Source organism: Ochotona princeps, chromosome 6 (genome assembly GCF_030435755.1).
Source record: "Ochotona princeps isolate mOchPri1 chromosome 6, mOchPri1.hap1, whole genome shotgun sequence".
Classification (NCBI taxonomy): domain Eukaryota; kingdom Metazoa; phylum Chordata; class Mammalia; order Lagomorpha; family Ochotonidae; genus Ochotona; species Ochotona princeps.
In genome coordinates, this window is record NC_080837.1 from 22,610,306 (window position 1) to 22,628,325 (window position 18,020).

An 18,020-nucleotide genomic window follows, 5' to 3' on the forward strand; every position below is an offset into this window, starting at 1 on the left:
TGATGCTGCCTTGGACCCTGAGCAGATGTTGTCTAGGTAGACTCAGAAAGAGGTGAGCAAAGACTTAAATGAAGATTGTGGTAATGTTAATTGCTTATTTAAAATATCGTTTTTGGATTTTTAGATCAACACAACTGCTGATGAGAAAGATCCTACAAATCCTTTCCGTTTCCCAAATATTGGTGTGGAGAAGTTTCTGGAATTGAATTCTGAGCAGAATCATGATGACTACTGTTTGGCCTATGTCTTCACGGACCGGGATTTTGATGATGGCGTTCTTGGTCTGGCATGGGTTGGAGCACCTTCAGGTAGTTTACCTTTTTTTTTTTTTAGATTTATTTATTTATTTATTTGGAAAAGCAGATATACAGAGAGGAGAAGAGACAGAGAGGAAGGTCTTCCATCCGATGGTTCACTCTCCAAGCAGCTGCAACAGCTAGGGCTGAGCCAATCCGAAGCCAGGAGCCTCTTCTGTCTGTCCTCAATTGTTTTCCCAGGCCACAAGCGGGGAGCTAGATGGGAAGTGGGGCAGCTGGGATTAGAACCAGCACCCATATGGGATTCCAGCACGTTCAAGCCGAGGACTTTAACCACTATGCTATCGCGCCAGGCCGAGTTTACCCATTTCTTAACACTTGAAGCCAAAATGCCATTTCAGGGCAGATTAAAGTTTACACTGAATAAATGTAGAAATGATATCTGTACAATATCTTAATTTATACTATTTGAATTAAGCAAAATTTATATACATAATGTAAATGGCAAAGCAGATGAAGCAGTTTTATATTTTGAAATGAGTACAGGGAAATTTCTTGGCATTTAGTACATAGAATACATGAAATAATTTTATGGGGGAAAAAGTAGTAATTTTGAAACCAAAAGGAAAAAAATCTTTTGGTGGATGTTAAAAATGTTACTAGGTTTTTTTTTTCTTTAAAATAAGGACTTAGAGTTAAAGGTAAGAAATTATTCTGTTTGGAAAGAATAAGCAGAAACTGGTTAGGTGTAGCAGATAGAAAAGAAACCCTGCCTCCATAGTTATTTTAACACAAGGGAAGTGCTTCCTTAAGCAGGATAAGGGAAGAAGCCCAGTACCCACAGCTCCCCTGTGTCACTTCCCAGGTCCCCTTGGTGCTGAGAGCTTTGCCTTAGCCCCGAGCAAGCTGCTGTCATTGATAAGGCTGGGTGGAGAGGATAAGCCCCTTCCTGCAGTGCATGGGACATCTGGTATTTACAGAATGATAAGTTCAGTAGCCTAGATTGCAGAAATGCATGTTTATGAGCTGAAAGATGAGTGTGGTCCCAAACTCTGAATGTTAATTTGCCTGTGCAGCGTGTGATCACTGTAGTCTCTCATCTTTGGAGCTGTACACAGTAATTTCTCCTCCTCCTCCTCCTCCTGTTGCTTCCTTTGTCTAAAAAAAGAAAAAAGCAATGAATATCCTTTTTACAATTCCCAGAGCCCCTTTTGTTAAGTGTATTCAATTTCGTGCTGCCATTAAGGGGCAGGTGGATCTCATGGCCTACATCTAATGTGTAGTATTTTTTAATATCTGTTATCATCTGTGTTATTTTTATGTTACTAGTATTGTCACAAGATTATGCAGCTTACTCTTTCATATGATATTTCACAGGATATCTAACTTTTTACATTCTGGAAATTTCTTTTTCCCTTGAATACTTTGGTAACTTTATCATAAAGTTCATTATCCCTCCTTTTCAATGAGTAAGTTCTTTGAAACTTGGGCATTGTTTTGATTTTTTTCTTATCTTTTATCCATTAATGTAGATTCTGAAGCTCCATGTATGTAATTCTCATAATTATCCAGATTAGTGGTATTTGGCCTCACTGGGAACTTGTTAGAAATGTAAATGCGTTGGCCCAGCTCTTTGGAATCTACTCTCCAAGTAGTCTCCTGTACTTTTAGTTTGAGAAGTCACATTGTTTTTCTGTCTCTTTGGCTCTTGCCTCCTGGTGAAGTGAGTGGAGGATTGCAAACTGTGAACTTCTTGTCATTTTGTTTTTTTAACTACAGGCTGTTGTTCATTAAGAATGGTCATGCAGGAGCTTGGTCAGGTTTTTCATGTGTCTTCCTTTTGTTTATGCCTTCCTTTCGTTTATACCTGCTGTTTTATTTTTTTTTAAGATTTATTTAATTTTCATTACAAAGTCAGATATACAGAGAGAAGGAGAGACAGAGAGGAAGATCATCCATCCGATGATTCACTCCCCAAGTGAGCCACAACAGCCGGTGCTGCGCCCTGATCCGGAGCCAGGATCCAGGAACTTACTCTAGGTCTCCCACAAGGGTGCAGGAGTCCCAAGGCTGTGGGCCATCCTCAACTGCTTTCCCAGGCCACAAGCAGGAAGCTGGATGAGAAGTGGAGCTGCCGGGATTAGAACCGGCATCCATATGGTATCCCGGTGCGTTCAAGGCGAGAACTTTAGCTGCTAGGCCACGCCGCCGGGCCCACTTGCTGCTTTAGATCATAGAAAAATTCTGTGATAATTTGAGGAGTACTAATTAGGTATACTGTTGTGTCATTTTCTATTGGGCTCTGTCTATTCTCACATTATTAGAATGATGTTATGGATTTTGGCGGACACTTACTGTTCATGCCTGTTTGGCATTTGTAATGCTGAATTTTGATGAAGTGGCAGAAGGCAGAGTTCGAGACTGAAAACGGTGTGACACATTTACTTGTGTTGTTGGTATTAGATTCTTCATCAAGGTGAAGGAGTGTACTTCCTATGCACCTTCTGAGCAAGCAGTGTGCAATATTTAGCACCCAAGTGGAAGAATGTGACTCCTGTTGTCAGCCTTCTGTCCTCAATTTTTTGCTCCCTATTGTGCCCCCCTCCCCTTTCTGTATTGTCTCTTTTATTTCCGGCATCCAGTGATCTTTCTCCTTTTCCTGTGTTAACTCCTCTAACTCCATCTCTCAAACCTTTTCTCAGGGGTAGGCTGGGGCAGAACAGTGGTCTGAGTAGGAGAGAGAAAGGATCTTTGTTTGGTCCAACTTTTCCTAGTAGAGGATACTTGTCCTGAAATGACACTGACAGCTTTCTTCTTCATTTTGCTTTACCCTCACCAGCTGGACTTAGCTTTATCTTTGACTTCATATATTTACATACATATGTGATTTAAATGATTATTTTAATAATACCTATATGAGATAAAGATGTTACTATCTTTCTCCTACATGTGAGAAAACTTGAGTTCAGAAACTCAGTGACCAATCTAATTTCACAGGAGTTAAGGTGGGACAGTCTGGAATGTGGAACTTGTGATTAAGTTGAGTGCATTTGGTAGTTATTTTACTGTGAATTACTGTGACATTGTAGCATCCTTGCTTCTCTGTAGATACCAGAGAGCTGTCTGCTATACTTGTAGAAATTTCCAAGGCTGCAGTTAGGCGCAGGTGGACACAAAACTGGGCAGGTCCCACGTGTCACCTGTGAGCTGTCCACATTTGTCTGAGCCATACCCACAGCTCACATATACCGAAGTAGACAACCAAACAAATAAAAAAAGAGTGCCTGTGAGAAAAAAAAAAAAAAGGATGGGTGGTGTGTATGAATTTTTTCCTTCCATAAGACAGGGTTATAAAAGAATTATATAGTATAATTTTGGGTGGGGGGTGAAGAGGGCAGAGGTCCACCTCCGGCCCTGCTAACCCTGTATAATATAAAATTTTTAATTGGGCAGTTGTCATAGCATTTTGGGGAGAACAAATACTGAAAGCTAGGAGAATGGGTTTTTGTCTGTTCTGTCTTCATAATCCAGATAAATATAATTCAGCCTATTAATTTTACATTATGATTTTCATACCTTTGCCCACCCTCTAAAACTTAATGTTTCTTCCTATAGGGCTTAGAAATACTTGCATTATTTTGTTCTTTTAAAAAAACAGTTCAGGGGCCCGGCGGTGTGGCCTATCAGCTAAAGTCCTCGCCTTGAACACCCCAGGATCCCATATGGGTGCCGGTTCTAATCCCGGCAGCTCCACTTCCCATCCAGCTCCCTGCTTGTGGCCTGGGAAAGCAGTCAAGGATGGCCCAATGCATTGGGACCCTGTACCTGTGTGGGAGACCTGGAGGAAGTTCCTGGTTCCCAGCTTTGGATCGGCACAGCACCGGCTGTTGTGGCTCACTTGGGGAGTGAATCATCGGATGGATGATCTTCCTCTCTGTCTCTCCTCCTCCTGTATATCTGACTTTGTAATAAAATACATAAATCTAAAAAAAAAAGCAGTTCAGAACTATAAAGAAATATATTATTGTTTGTCAGCCTTTCATTTATATTTGGCCTAATCTTTGTTCATCCTTATTCTGTTGTTCTGTTTGATGAATTTCATTTAATTTTGTTAAGGTGTGTTTATTTTGATCAGAAAGACAGATTTAAAGAGAGGAGAGACAGAGAGAAAGATCTTCCATTTGCTGTTTCACTCCCCAAGTGGCTACAATGACTAGAGCTGAGCTGATCTGAAGCCAGGAGCCAGGAGCACACTCTAGGTCTCCCATGTGCATGCAGGGTCCCACGGCTTTTTCAGCTGTTTCCCCAGGCTAAAGCAGGGAACTGGAAGGGAAGTAGAGCAGCTGGACTATGAATCAGTGCCTATATGGAATCCTGGTGCATGCAAGACGAGGACTTTAGCCACTATGCTACCATGCTGGGCCCAATTTCTGTTAATTCTACTGATAATTCAGTATGAGACTGTATTAGGGTTAGACTTGAATGTATTACTGGAAAGGATTTTGTTGTGAAGTGTCGCATGAATTCTCACAGTGTAATTATCTGATATATTAGCTTTGGTTCTCTTCATGATTGAGCTGAGCTGTGAGAAACCATAAGGCTTGAACTGTTTACATAGCAGATTTTTTGGTCTTTGAGTCTTTTGTTCACAATTTTTTCATTTGTTCTGTTTAATTTGATCTTGTAGTTGAATACTACTGTGGTTTCTTTAATGAAGGTAACACCTACTCAAATCCAGAATAGGTAGAAAACACCAGCTAACTAGACTTCCTTGGAGGTTCCCATTTAAAGTTCCTAGGGCCTCGGAATGTAGCCAGAAGAGAGTCCCAAACGTAGTCAGTCTTAAATGTGAAACTGGGAAGATGACTATAAAATTTTCTTTTTCTAAGAATACTATGGTAAGCAGGTAGCTTCTCATCATTTCAGTTAGAGAAAGAAATATTGGCTCCTTAGTAAATTCTTTAACCCATTTTCCCTATTCTTTGCTGAATTGCTGTAATGGACTTTTTAAGAGGCCATTTCTCTGACTAAGTGTACCATACTTCTACATTATCCATCCTAATGCTGTCAGTTAACTTAATGAACAGTCACTGGACTTCGAGGGCACTGAATTAGGCCAGCTTTGGAATTTATTGCTTGAGCTAAATGTGAACCGTTCAGTGTCGCGGTGACTATTTGTTAAGACAGTTTTGAGACATTTCATTTAATAGAAAATGTCTTTTCTGGTTGTGTTTTATTTTTCTAGTTTGAAATGTTTGATTGATTTTTATGTGTTAGAGTGTGAGGGTATACAGAACCCATTTGAACAAGGGTTCTCAAAGTAACTTACATGTTTAAATTCTTAACCTGTGGTTTGAAAAGTCTGATTTCGAGGCGAAGAGATTTAATGTACTAGATTATTGCAATAAGACTGTTGTTGTTGACATTGTGTCCAGGTCTGTATTATCCCTTATATGTTAACATCTCTGGCCACTGTCTGTTACATTGAGCGCTGTTTCCAGATTTGAATGGAAAGAGTACTTTCATACAGTTCCTAGTAAGCTCTCTGGATTGTACTACTGCCTGGGAATTATTATTCAGATCAATATTGTGTTGAGGGTATTCAAAACATTTGTGGGAAAATGGGATTAAAAGATGATATAAACTTTCCATGAACTTTTGTAGATGCTTCACATGATTAGTATGTTTCTGTTAATTTTAGGTCTCTTCATCTTACAATTGTTTATGAAATCTCTCAAGTTAGTGTGTTACTCTTTTTTTTTAAAGATTTACTTAATTTTTCTTGGAAAGTCAGATATACAGAGAGAAGGAGAGACAGAGAGGAAGATCTTCCATCTGATGATTCACTCCCCAAGTGAGTGCAACAGCCGGTGCTATGCCAATCCAAAGCCAGCATCCTGGAACTTCTTCCAGATCTCCCAGATGGGTGCAGGAGTCCCAAGGCATTGGGCCGTCCTCAACTGCTTTCCCAGGCCACAAGCAGGGAGCTGGATGGGAAGTGGAGCTACCGGGATTTGAACCGGCATCCATATGGGATCCCAATATGGTATCCCGGTGCGTTCAAGGCGAGGAATTTAGCCTCTAGGCCATCACGCTGGGCCCAGTGTGTTATTCTTATATGTTGTCAAAACATTTTTGGTGGCCTGAATCTAATCTATCAATTCAGAAGACATTGTTTTTGACTTTAGCACTCATACTGTGCTTTAAATAGAAAATAGCATTATTCATATTCGTTATTCATTCAGTCATCCATCAGGGATTGGTTTGGACTTGAATGAAAAACATATTTTGCCTTTCTCATTGTCGTTCATAATGCCTTTTTTCTCTCTCTTTTTTAAAGACTTATTTATTTTTATTGCAACATCATATAGACAGAGAGGAAGATCTTCATCCGATGATTCACTCCCCAAGTGACGGCAATGGAGGGTGCTGCGTCAGTTCCAAGCCAAGAGCCAGGAACCTCCTCCAGGTCTCCCACACGGGTACAGGGTCCCAAGGCTTTGGGCCTTCTTGGACTGCTTTTCCAGGCCACAAGCAGGGAGCTGGATGGGAAGTGGAGCTGTGGACTAGAACCGGTGCCCATATGGGATCCTGGCGTGTTCAAGGCGAGAACTTTAGCTGTTAGGCCATCACGCTGGGCCCAATGCCTTTCTTCAATGTTGAGTATATGTAGTAAAATTTTAAATGTAATATAAATATTTCTGGAGTGTAGTTATGATTTAGGTGAAAATGGTATCACAAACAGATTCTTAGCATATCTAAAGTCATTGCGGTATTTAAAAAAATTGAACCATTACTTTTATTTATTTATTTATTTATTTATTTATTTATTTTTTTTTTTAAAGATTTATTTTATTTTTATTACAAAGTCGAATATACTGAGAGGAGGAGAGATAGAGAGGAAGTGGAGCCGCCGGGATTAGAACCAGCAGCCATATGGGATCAAGGCAAGGACTTTAGCCACTAGGCCACTCTGCCAAGCCCTATTTATTTTTTTTTTTAAGATTTATTTTATTTTCATTACAAAGTCAGATATACTGAGAGGAGGAGAGACAGAGAGGAAGTGGAGCTGCTGGGACCAGAACCAGCGGCCATATGGGATCAAGGCGAGGACCTTAGCCACCAGGCCACGCTGCCGAGCCCGAACCATTACTTTTAAAATGTAGATGTAGTATTTTATTTCTTTCTACTTAATTGAGCTATAATATACTATTATGTGCTTTATTGAGTTATAATATAATATATACTTTATATAGTTATATAGTTTTTTATATAGTTATAATATACTATATACCTTATTAAGGTATACTGTATATACTTGATAGTTATAATATAGTTTTTATATAGTTATGCTCTACATATTTTATTGAGTTATACTATTATAGACTAATAGTACAAACTTTAATAGTACTCTAATATTACAAACTATTAGTCTATAGTAAAAATTAAGGTTTCATAAACTTTAAAAATTTAAGCAGGATGTAAGTTCAAAGACTTTCAAAAAAGTACATTCAGATATATACACATATATGTGTGTGGGAATATACATATATACACCACATGTGTATATATCTGGAAGTACTTGTTATATATATATATACATATATATACATATATATACACACACACACACAAACACACACATATGTGCACCTTTCCCTTAAATTAGCTACACCTTAACACCACAAAAAAATGCTAGGTTTTATGAGTTTAAAATATATTATTTGGCCTGGCAGGATAGCCTAGTGGCCAAAACCTTTCCTGGCAAACACTGGGATCCCATACAGGTGCTGGTTCATATCCTGGCTGTTCCACTTCCCATCCAGCTCCCTGCTTGTGGCCTGGGAAAGCAGCAGAGGATGACCCAAAGCTTTGGAACCCTACACCTGTTTGGGAGACCTGGAACAACCCTGGCTCCTGGCTTCAGATCAGTTCAGCTCTGGGTGTTGTAGGCACGTGAGAGTGAAACAGCAGATGGAAGATATTTCTCTCTTCTCTCTCTTTTTCTCTGTATATCTGCCTTGCCAAAAAAAAAAAAATCTTCTTAAAAAATGCAAATATATATATATATGTATACATACACAATTAAAGCTTGAAAATACTCCCTTTCCTCCCACTCTTTCGTAAATATATGCAGTGTAGAGTCCTCTTGGCTTAATTCAAGTTTGACAGTGCTATGCTGAACCAGTGTGTATGTGACAACTCTTAACTAAGGCAGGATGTTAATTTGTTGTTTGTTTAAAAGTGTAATATGCGGGCCGGCAGCGTGGCCTAGCAGCTAAAGTCCTCTCCTTGAACGCCCCGGGATCCCATATGGGCGCCGGTTCTAATCCCGGCACCTCCACTTCCCATCCAGCTCCTTGCTTGTGGCCTGGGAAAGCAGTTGAGGACGGCCCAATGCATTGGGACCCTGCACCTGTGTGGGAGACCCGGAAGAGGTTCCTGGTTCCCGGCTTTGGATCAGGGCGCAGCACTGTCCGTTGCGTTCACTTGGGGAGTGAATCATCAGACGGAAGATCTTCCTCTCTGTCTCTCCTCCTCTCTGTGTATCTGACTTCGTAATAAAATAAATAAATCTTTTAAAAAAAAAGTGTAATATGTGGATTATGATTAGTACAGAGTTCTTATTCATATCTTTTCTAGTTTTTGCAAATGATAATGATGTAGGCCTTTGGATTCATTTCCAAAAGTAGAGTTAACTTAAAATTATTAAATATTTATAAATCATTTTCTGTTTTCTGTTTGTTCAGTTTTCTGTGTAGGCAAGAAGTGCACACTGAGCACCATAAAGGTTCTATTTCCTTGTTGAGCTAAATCTGTGTGTAGCTCAGTCTCTTAGTTTACTTTTCTATGAAGCACATTAGCATTTCAGTTTTCTAAATGGTAACAAATTCAAATTCGTGTTTTGTGACTTTTGTATTTTTTTTAAGAACAGGCAGCAATTATAATATTCCATTCCTGCAAATTGATTTTGAATTGCTTTCTGTTAAATGTTTTATCAAGAATTATGAATATAACATTTTAAAATATGTGTTTAGTGACTTGGGCAGCTTTGTATGTAGGAAGTTAATTAGAAATAATATGCTTGGTTATTATTATGCTCTAATCCATTCGATTGTATTTTTTTAGAAAAATCAGAGTCAAAACTTTTAAATGTGAGTACAAGCCAAAGCGTATCCCTGTAGAAGTCTCTAATACATTTAAAAGGAAATGTCGCCTTCTCACTGCAGTGTATCAATTAATCAGCCATCAGTGTATGAATTAATGCACTGAATAATCATTGTATGAATTAATCTCTTATTCTGATCCTTCTGTTATTTTAAAAATTTGTTATATTATAACTTCCTTTACTTATGAAAGCACTATAATTTTGATATTAAACTCTAAAGGTCCTATTAATAAAGAGATAAACTCCAAAATGAATTAATGTGCTTAATAAAGTACAAATATAGTTCTCTTAGATTTGAAGATATTTTCACGACACCCTGGAAAATCGTAACTCAGAGTTTCAGGCCTCCTGAAAAGTTCTAAAAGTATAGTGAACTGATAGCTTAGTCATTTATAAACATTCACCTCATTTGCTTTTTTTCTCTCTCTTGCTTTCACTTTGTTTCCTTCTTTATTTCTCTAGTTTCTTCTTCTTTTTTAACCCACTTGAAATAGTATTTTTTAAATAATTACAGTGTATCCGAGGACAGTGAGTCACAAATCCAGGTGTATCATTGGTATTTATAGAGGTGACTTTCTCACAATCTACTTGGTTTCTTAAACTTCCACTTAAATCATAAAGTTACTTCTTCAGAAGTGAAACAGCATACACTGTGTTTAGTTTAAATTCAAGTTTAAAAGAAATAAATTTAGTGAGAGCAAGAATTTGAGTACATTTTGGTGATGAAGGTGAGTATTTTACAAGGGCTGTGTATTAGTTGGTCTTGGAAACTTCTGTAAATTTTCTGGGAGTTGTGAACACTTTTATTTGAAATGATTTCAATAGCATCAATGGATGAAACTTTTGAGAGTTTGGTTGTGCCTGTCAATAATGATTATATTGTAGATTGAAAATATAAAATATTTTCATTTAACATATTTTTTAGCATTCACTGTGGTGTTTTTTTTTTTTTTTTTTTTTGAGAGGGGATAATAAATGCTATATATCCTTTTTTGTGTGTGTGTGAATTAGGAAGCTCCGGAGGAATATGTGAAAAAAGTAAGCTGTATTCCGATGGGAAGAAGAAATCCTTGAACACTGGAATTATTACTGTTCAGAACTACGGGTCTCATGTGCCCCCCAAAGTGTCTCACATTACTTTTGCTCATGAAGTGGGCCATAACTTTGGGTCTCCGGTAAGTGTTGCTGAGTTATTAGCTATTTTGTAAAAACTTAGTAGCCTAACTACAATGAAAACAAATGTATGTGTGAATGTTTAGTTCTTATATGTCAAATCACAGTCATGTACTTGAGCATACCAAAAGGAGAAGGATCACGTGATCTATTTGTGATTCAAAGAACTAATGTAAACATAACAATTCCAGAATTATGTGACAGAAAGGAATTTTGTATGGCTTTTTCAGATAGAATATAGATAACTAGCCCTAGATCAGTGCCTGGGGTATGATGTCCTCAAATACCTTAGGAATTAGAACCACTTTTCAGTCTTGAAAGTACATTTAGAATCTGGAAAATTGTATAATTTTCTGAGGCCAGAGGAAACCTTTGTATAAAAACGTTATTGGGGATGTGCTTGACTTGTATGTTTATACTGTGGAATGAAATTGATGTTTAAAAATCTTTCAGTGTAAAATAAGATTTATTTGTTTTTCCAGTTTCCCAGAGACAGGAGCTCCATCCTGGTCTTCATGTGGGTGCAAGGGGTCAAGTACTTGGACAATTCTGTACTGTTTTCCCAGGCATGTTAGCAGGGTCCTGGATTGGAAGTGGAGCAGCCAGGAGTGAAACTGGTGCCCATGTGGATATTGGCACTGTAGGTGGTGATTTAACCCTCTGCAACACAGTGCTAGCGTCCATGTTGGTTTTAAAGTGTCCTTAAGATTGGTATGACACGTATATGAGATACTAAAGTATATTCTGTCTTTGTGATTTTGGTAGAGGATATTGAAGTAGCTTATTTGGGAGAATTTTACTTGAAAACTGTATTTAAATTCAGATGCTTGTAAAAATGGAATTTTTTTCTGATTTTAAAGTAAAGTTCTGTACTTGAGACTGAAAATCCACAAGTGCACTTCTCTAATTTCTCTAAGTTTGTAAAATATAAGTGCCATTTCGCTAAGCTCCAAGATTTTCCTTACTGAATGTACCAATTAGAAATGGATAGATTATTATCAGTGTTTCTGGGTAAAGTACTTAAAATGCTTTTTTTAAAAAAAAAAAAATCACCATATCTTTATTTATTCATTTTTATTTATTTACCTGAAAAGCAGCTTGCAGAGAGAAGGAGAGTTAAGAGCACTCTCATCCACTGGTTCACTGCGCAGATATCCACAGGAGTCAGGAGCAAATCAGCCCGAAGCCAGGAGCCAGGCACTCCCTTTGGGTGGAAGTGACCCAGCCTCTTAAACCATCACTGCTGTCTCCCTTGGTGCTCATTCAGTAGGATGAAGAGATTGGAAGCAGATCAAGGACTCAAACCCATGCATGCTTGTGTAGGGTGAATGCATCCCAACAGCCATTTTAACCTCCCTGTATTTTATTTAGTGTATCCTGTTATAGTGTTAGACATTCTGTTGTAAAAACAAAAAAAAAAAAATCTTTTTTTGATTTGTTTGAGAGAGAGAGAGAGATAAAAAGAGAGATCTTCGATGCAATGATTCACTCCCCAAATGGCCACAACAGTCAGTACTGGGCCACACATCCAGGAGCATCTTCCAGGTCTCCCACATGGGTGCAAGGGCCCAAAGACCTCAGCCATCCTCCACTTTCCCGGGCACATTAACAGGGAATTGATTAGAAGTGCAGCAACGTGCAGCAACCAGGACTTGAGCCAACACCCATGTGGGATACTAGTACTGCAGATGGCAGCTTAACCTGCTGTGCTATAGCTCTAGCGCTAAGCTTTAATACTTACTGAATTGAAAGGTGGTGAGATAGTCTATCACTTATTATATACTAATTTTTTCTCTATCTGAGACTATTCTGTTGAGAATAATTTTAATACCCATATCTTAACAGAAACCAAATTAAATTGTGTAGAGTTTGATAATATTGGAAGAAAGTTAATATTGCAGAACAGGATTAAGTTGTTAAATGCTGAATCCAGGTTTAGGAGAAAGTGTGATATTGGTTGCTGTATTTTTAACAGTTGCCTCAGTTTGGAGTTTAGATAATGAAAATCATTTAGATAAGCTTGAGGGAAAAACAGAATGCTCAAGGTGAGAGTAGAGTTGTTGGGTATTCAAAGCAAGATTTTCATTAAATAGAATGATTGCGCTAAGCCCAGTGTTTCTCACCCTGCCCGATGTGCTGTGGGTTGTTGGAGGGGCCCTATGGGTTAGTTTTCATGTATGCTGCCTGGCGTCGGGGGCTGCTGGGAGCTTGGGGTTTCTCACTGAATTCAGTGCTGACCTCAGTGCTGGTTGCAGTCAGTGTGACTATTTTGAACAAAATTAGGGAGCTGTGCTTTGGTACTTTTGTGTAGATAAATGTTAATGTACTGCACACTCACATTTCTAGTAGCAAAAATCACTTTTGTACACATACATGTAACTGTCTCCTGTTGATTCTGAAAAGTTTTGTGTTTGGTTTTACTGTTTGACTTTTCCTAAAGTGTAATTTTAATAGGTAGGTCATTGTATTTCTATTCCTAACCAGCATTTTCACTTCTTTCTTATGTACTGATTGAAGAATTAGCTGCCTTAGATTCCTTTTCTGGGTGTGTTTGGCCAAGTCAGTCTGTTTTCTTTCTCTTGTCTATCTCACCTATATTTCCCCCCTGTATAATTAGTCATAGTGCGTAATTCAGCATACATTTGGAGGAATATGTAATTGTGTTAGTCACTGTTACTAGGATTGTAAGTAGGTGAACTTCATAGACTTACATGACAGTTTGTCCTCACTTTTAGCCCCAGTGACAAAGCTGTGCATTGCTGTGACCATACCTGTACTGGCTTCCCTTCCCTCCTAAGCAGGAGCCCGTGAAAAGTGAATTGTTTTTGTATTGTAAGAGCCTTTCTAAAGCAGAGTCCACAAGCTTCCATTGTTCTTCTAATGAGAAAATTATATTTAATCAGATGGCCCCAAAACCTTCTTTTACTCCTGTTTATGTAACTCTATATTCTGTTTGACAGCATGACTCTGGAACAGAGTGCACACCAGGAGAATCTAAGAATTTAGGACAAAAAGAAAATGGCAATTACATCATGTATGCAAGAGCCACATCTGGCGATAAACTTAACAACAATAAATTCTCACTCTGTAGCATTAGGAATATAAGCCAAGTTCTGGAGAAGAAGAGAAACAACTGTTTTGTTGGTATGTATACTTTTCAACATTTTGTTATGAATGTTTTTAAACATTCAGAAAGCTTTAAAGAATTATTATACCTAACACCCATGTTCTGTAGTTGTTAGCACTTTCCTATTTTTAATCAAATACTTACAAATCTATTCCTCAAACTGTGCTTTCTTTCTGCAGTTTAAGATAAGTTTCGGGCATGAAAATACTTGATCCTTAGACATTTTAGTCTGTGCATCATTAACCAGAGTTCAGTTTGTTATTTTTAGACATTTATTTTTTTGGGAGGGCTGGTAGGGAAGAGAGAGAGTGGGGAGAGAAGAGAGATCGAGGTCAATTTCACCTGCTGGTTCACTGCTCTAATGCCTGCAGTGGCCTGGGGCTGGAGTGGGTCAAAGCAGAGAGCTGGAACTCTAGTTAGATCCCACATTGGGTGACAGGAACCCAGTTAATTGAGCCATCACCTGCCACCTCTCAGAATCTGCATCAGGGGAAAGGGAGCCAGAAATCAAGCGCTGATGAGATGAGTGACGTGTGCATCCCAACCAGCACATTAACCCCTGGGACAAGTGCCCACTCCTCAAGTTAGGTTGTTGTTTTTATAGAAGCAGAATGTGTGAGTCTTCGGTGCAGCATTTGATGAGTTTTGGCATATGCTTTTGCTGGTATAAACTAAGCAACTGTCAAGAACATTTTGTCAACCCAGAAAATACCTCTATGCTCCTTTTCAGTCAATCTCTGTGACTGCTTCACTTCTAAGGGATTCGTTTTACCATGGATCTCATTTTGCATTTGTAAAAGTTTTGTATGCAAGGATTCATACAGTTTGAACCCCTTTGTGGAAGGTTGCCTTACATCAGCATAATAATTTGAGATTTATCATTAGTGTTTTACTCCTTATTTATTGCTAAGTAGTATTGCAGTATATGAATGTTTTCCAGTTTGTGTAGCCCCTTTCCCATGCTAAACACCTGGCCTTTTAGGTTTGGGATACCATGAATAAACCTGTTGTGATTTTTTTTTTAATTTTAGTGACAGTTTTTACTGTTTTAACCAATTTTAAGTATAGAATTCAGTGGTATTGCTTATATACACAGTGTTGTACTACTGTCACCACTGTCCATTTCCAAATTGTTTCTCAACAGCTAAAATGGAAATTTTATAACCAATAAGCAGTAGCTTCTGCTTTCCTCTCCCCTCAGCATCGGTAATCTCTGCTTCCTTTCTCTGTGAATTAATCTATACTTGATGTCTCATGTAAATGTGATATTACTGTATTTGTTCATTTATGTCTGTTGGTTTTATGTTGGATATTTTCACAGTTTATTTTTACGGCTGAGTAATAGTCTGTCATGGAGATACATATTTTCTTTTTCCATCATTCTTTCAGGCCTCTCTTGTGGCGTTTGCCATGCTTAACCTTGTGCTATTTAATATATTCAAAGTATTCTTCCTTGTCTCTTGTGTTTTTGTATCTGATTTTAAGTTAGATGGCTACCAAAATTAAGTACTATTAACAATTGTACATAACAGTTAAAGAGGGATTAAATATACAATCATTAAAGGAAAAAGCTCTAAAGAATATTTCCAGAGGGGCCAGTAATGGATTCTGCATTTCTTTCACCCATCACGTCTCCCAGTCAGTGGTAATACTTTGCAAAACTATAGAACAATGTTACAACTTGGGATATTGATGTTGATACATACAACCCACAGGTCTCTATTCTTCAGTTGTTCATGTTCTCATTTCTGTGAATGTATTTCATTCTGTTCAGTTTATCATGCAAATACGTTTATATCGCCACCATCGCAATCAAGATTCAGAGCCATTCCATCAGCACGACATTGCCCTTTTATAACCATACTCCTCACCTGCTAGTTGTCCCTCCACCCTGTTGACCTTTCTGAAATTTTGTCATTTCAAAAGTGTTATTTAAGGAGAATCATACAGAATGTATTCTTTCAGGATTCACTAGGCATAATTCCCTTGAGCTTCATCTACATTGTTGATTGTGTCAGTAGTTTGTTCTTTGTTTCTAAGTATCTCACAGTTTATTTAATCATTCACCTATTAAAGAAGATCTGTTATATTTCCAGTGTTTTGCCGTTAGAAATATACAAGCACTATGAACATTTATGTACAGGATTGTTTTCTTATCTGAACCTAGGCTTTTACCTCTTTGTGATAAATGTTCCACAAGTCCAGTAGATGGGTCATATAGTAATTACTTCCTTTGTTTAGCATGAAACTGCTAAACTTTTTCAGAGGGCTTGTTCTAGTTTTACATTCTTACCAGTAATACATGAATGATCCAGTTTTGTTTGCATCTTCACAGGTATTTAAATTTTTTTAGTCATTTTGATAGGCGTGCGATATGCTAGGGTTTTAATTGGCTGATGCCTGTTGATGTTGAACATCTTTTTTCCTTAGAGGTTTATTTTTATTGGAAAGACAGATCAGATTTAGGGAGAGAATGAGAGACAGAGAGAAAGATCTTCCATCCACTGATTTGCTCTTTGAATGGCCACAAAGGCTGGAGCTGAGCCAATCCGAAGTCAAGAGCTTGGAGCTTTTTCTGAGTTTCTCATGTGGGTGCAGGATCCAAGGCTTTGTGCAATCCTGCACTGCCTTCCCAGGCCACAGGCAGGGAGCTAGGTGGGAAGTGGAGTAGCCAGGGCATGAACCGGTGCCCATATAGGATCCTGGTGCTTGAAGAGGGACGGTTTGCCTGTCAAACCATTGCATTGAGCCTGAAATTGAACATTTTGTTTATTCGCCATCTGTTTGTTTCTCAAGTTTTATCTATGTGGAAGGCAGAGTTGAGGAGAGGGGAGAGGCAGGCAGGCAGACAGACATAGCTTCCATCTGCTGGCTCATTCCCCAGATACCTACAACTGCTAAATCTGGGCCAGACTGTAGCCAGGAGCCAGGAACTCCTTCTGGGTCTTCAGATGGGGAATATGGTTTGCTGTCATCCATGCCTACCAGTTGCATTAGCAGGAACCTGGATTGGAAGTGTGAAGTAGCTTTTCAATGGTAGTTTTTCTTTCTTCTTCTTCTTCTTCTTTTTTTTTAATTGAAAAGGCAGATATACATAGAATGAGGCAGATGCACAGAGAAAGATCTTCCATCTGCTGCTTCATTCCCCAGGTGTCTGCAGTGACTAGAGCTGTGCTGATCTGAAACCCGGAACCAGGAGCCTCTTCTAGGTCTCCCACGTGGGTGCAGGGTCCCAAGGCTTTGGGCCATCTTGACTGCTTTCCCAGGCCACAAGCAGGGAGCTGGATGGGAAGTGGAGCAGTAGGGGCATGATCCGGTGTCTATATGAGATGCCAGTGCATGCAAGTCAAGGATTATAGCCACTAGGCTATCACGCTGTGCCCAATGGTGGATTTTTTAGTGCTTCCTAATTTCTTTCCTATAATACCTACAAAGCAGGATGCTCATTTGTAAAGGTCAGCTTCAATCAGACAGTTGACTGTGAAAACACAGTTTAAAAATCAAGAATCTGTGTAATACTTCATAGATTATACGCTAAGCTGTGTATTCAAAATAAATCTCCTGATTGAAGCTGACCTTTAAAAATGAGCATATTGATTTGTAGGTATTATGGGGAAATAAATTTATTTCTTGAATTATAATGAAATATGTGTTACAATTTTTGCATTTCAGCATTACTTTTTGTATATTTCAGCTGTTATGTATGAGATGATAATGTGTAAGAAGTATTTAAGATTTTTCAGTTTTTCTCCTTTTTTGCTAACTTGTATGTCACTACAAGTGATTATTACAGTTAAAAAATCACTGTTAGACTTACTGAATATACACAGATGTACACATACATATGTTTGTAGCTTTAGAAAAAAGAAGAAATGGTATAAAATGAATTGAGGGCCTCATGTGGTAGCCTAGTGGCTGAGGTACTTAGTCTTGTATCCACTGGGATCCCATATGGGTGCTGGTTTGCATCCAGCTTTTCCACTTCCCATCCAGCTTCCTGCTTGCAACCTGGCACAGCAATCAAGAATGGCCCAAAGCCTTGGGACCCTGCAACCCGCGTGGGAGACCCACAAGAGTCTCCTGGCTCCTGGCTTCGGATTGGTGCAGCTCTGGCTGTTGTGGCCACTTGGGGAGTGAACCAGCAGACAGAAGATCTTTCTGTCTGTCTCTCATTTTCTCTGCAAACCTGACTTTCCAATTTAAAAAAAAATTTAAAAAATTTAAAAGACTTACAGGAATACTTTTTAAAAATCTGTCAAAATTGAGTTAGAAGGTAAGCGTATAAAAAAATAAA

General features: G+C 38.5%; 1 protein-coding gene across 3 annotated transcripts in view; it reads left to right on the forward strand.

Annotated features, from left to right (window-relative positions):
* ADAM10 (ADAM metallopeptidase domain 10) overlaps nucleotides 1–18,020 on the forward strand; it is a 124,457-nt gene that overhangs the window by 88,843 nt on the left and 17,594 nt on the right. For all 3 annotated transcript variants that reach the window (XM_058665778.1, XM_058665781.1, XM_058665780.1), the window contains 3 exons: nucleotides 125–308; nucleotides 10,438–10,601; nucleotides 13,560–13,743. In XM_058665778.1, the coding sequence (XP_058521761.1) occupies nucleotides 125–308; nucleotides 10,438–10,601; nucleotides 13,560–13,743 (532 nt within the window). The remainder of the gene's footprint in view (nucleotides 1–124; nucleotides 309–10,437; nucleotides 10,602–13,559; nucleotides 13,744–18,020) is intronic.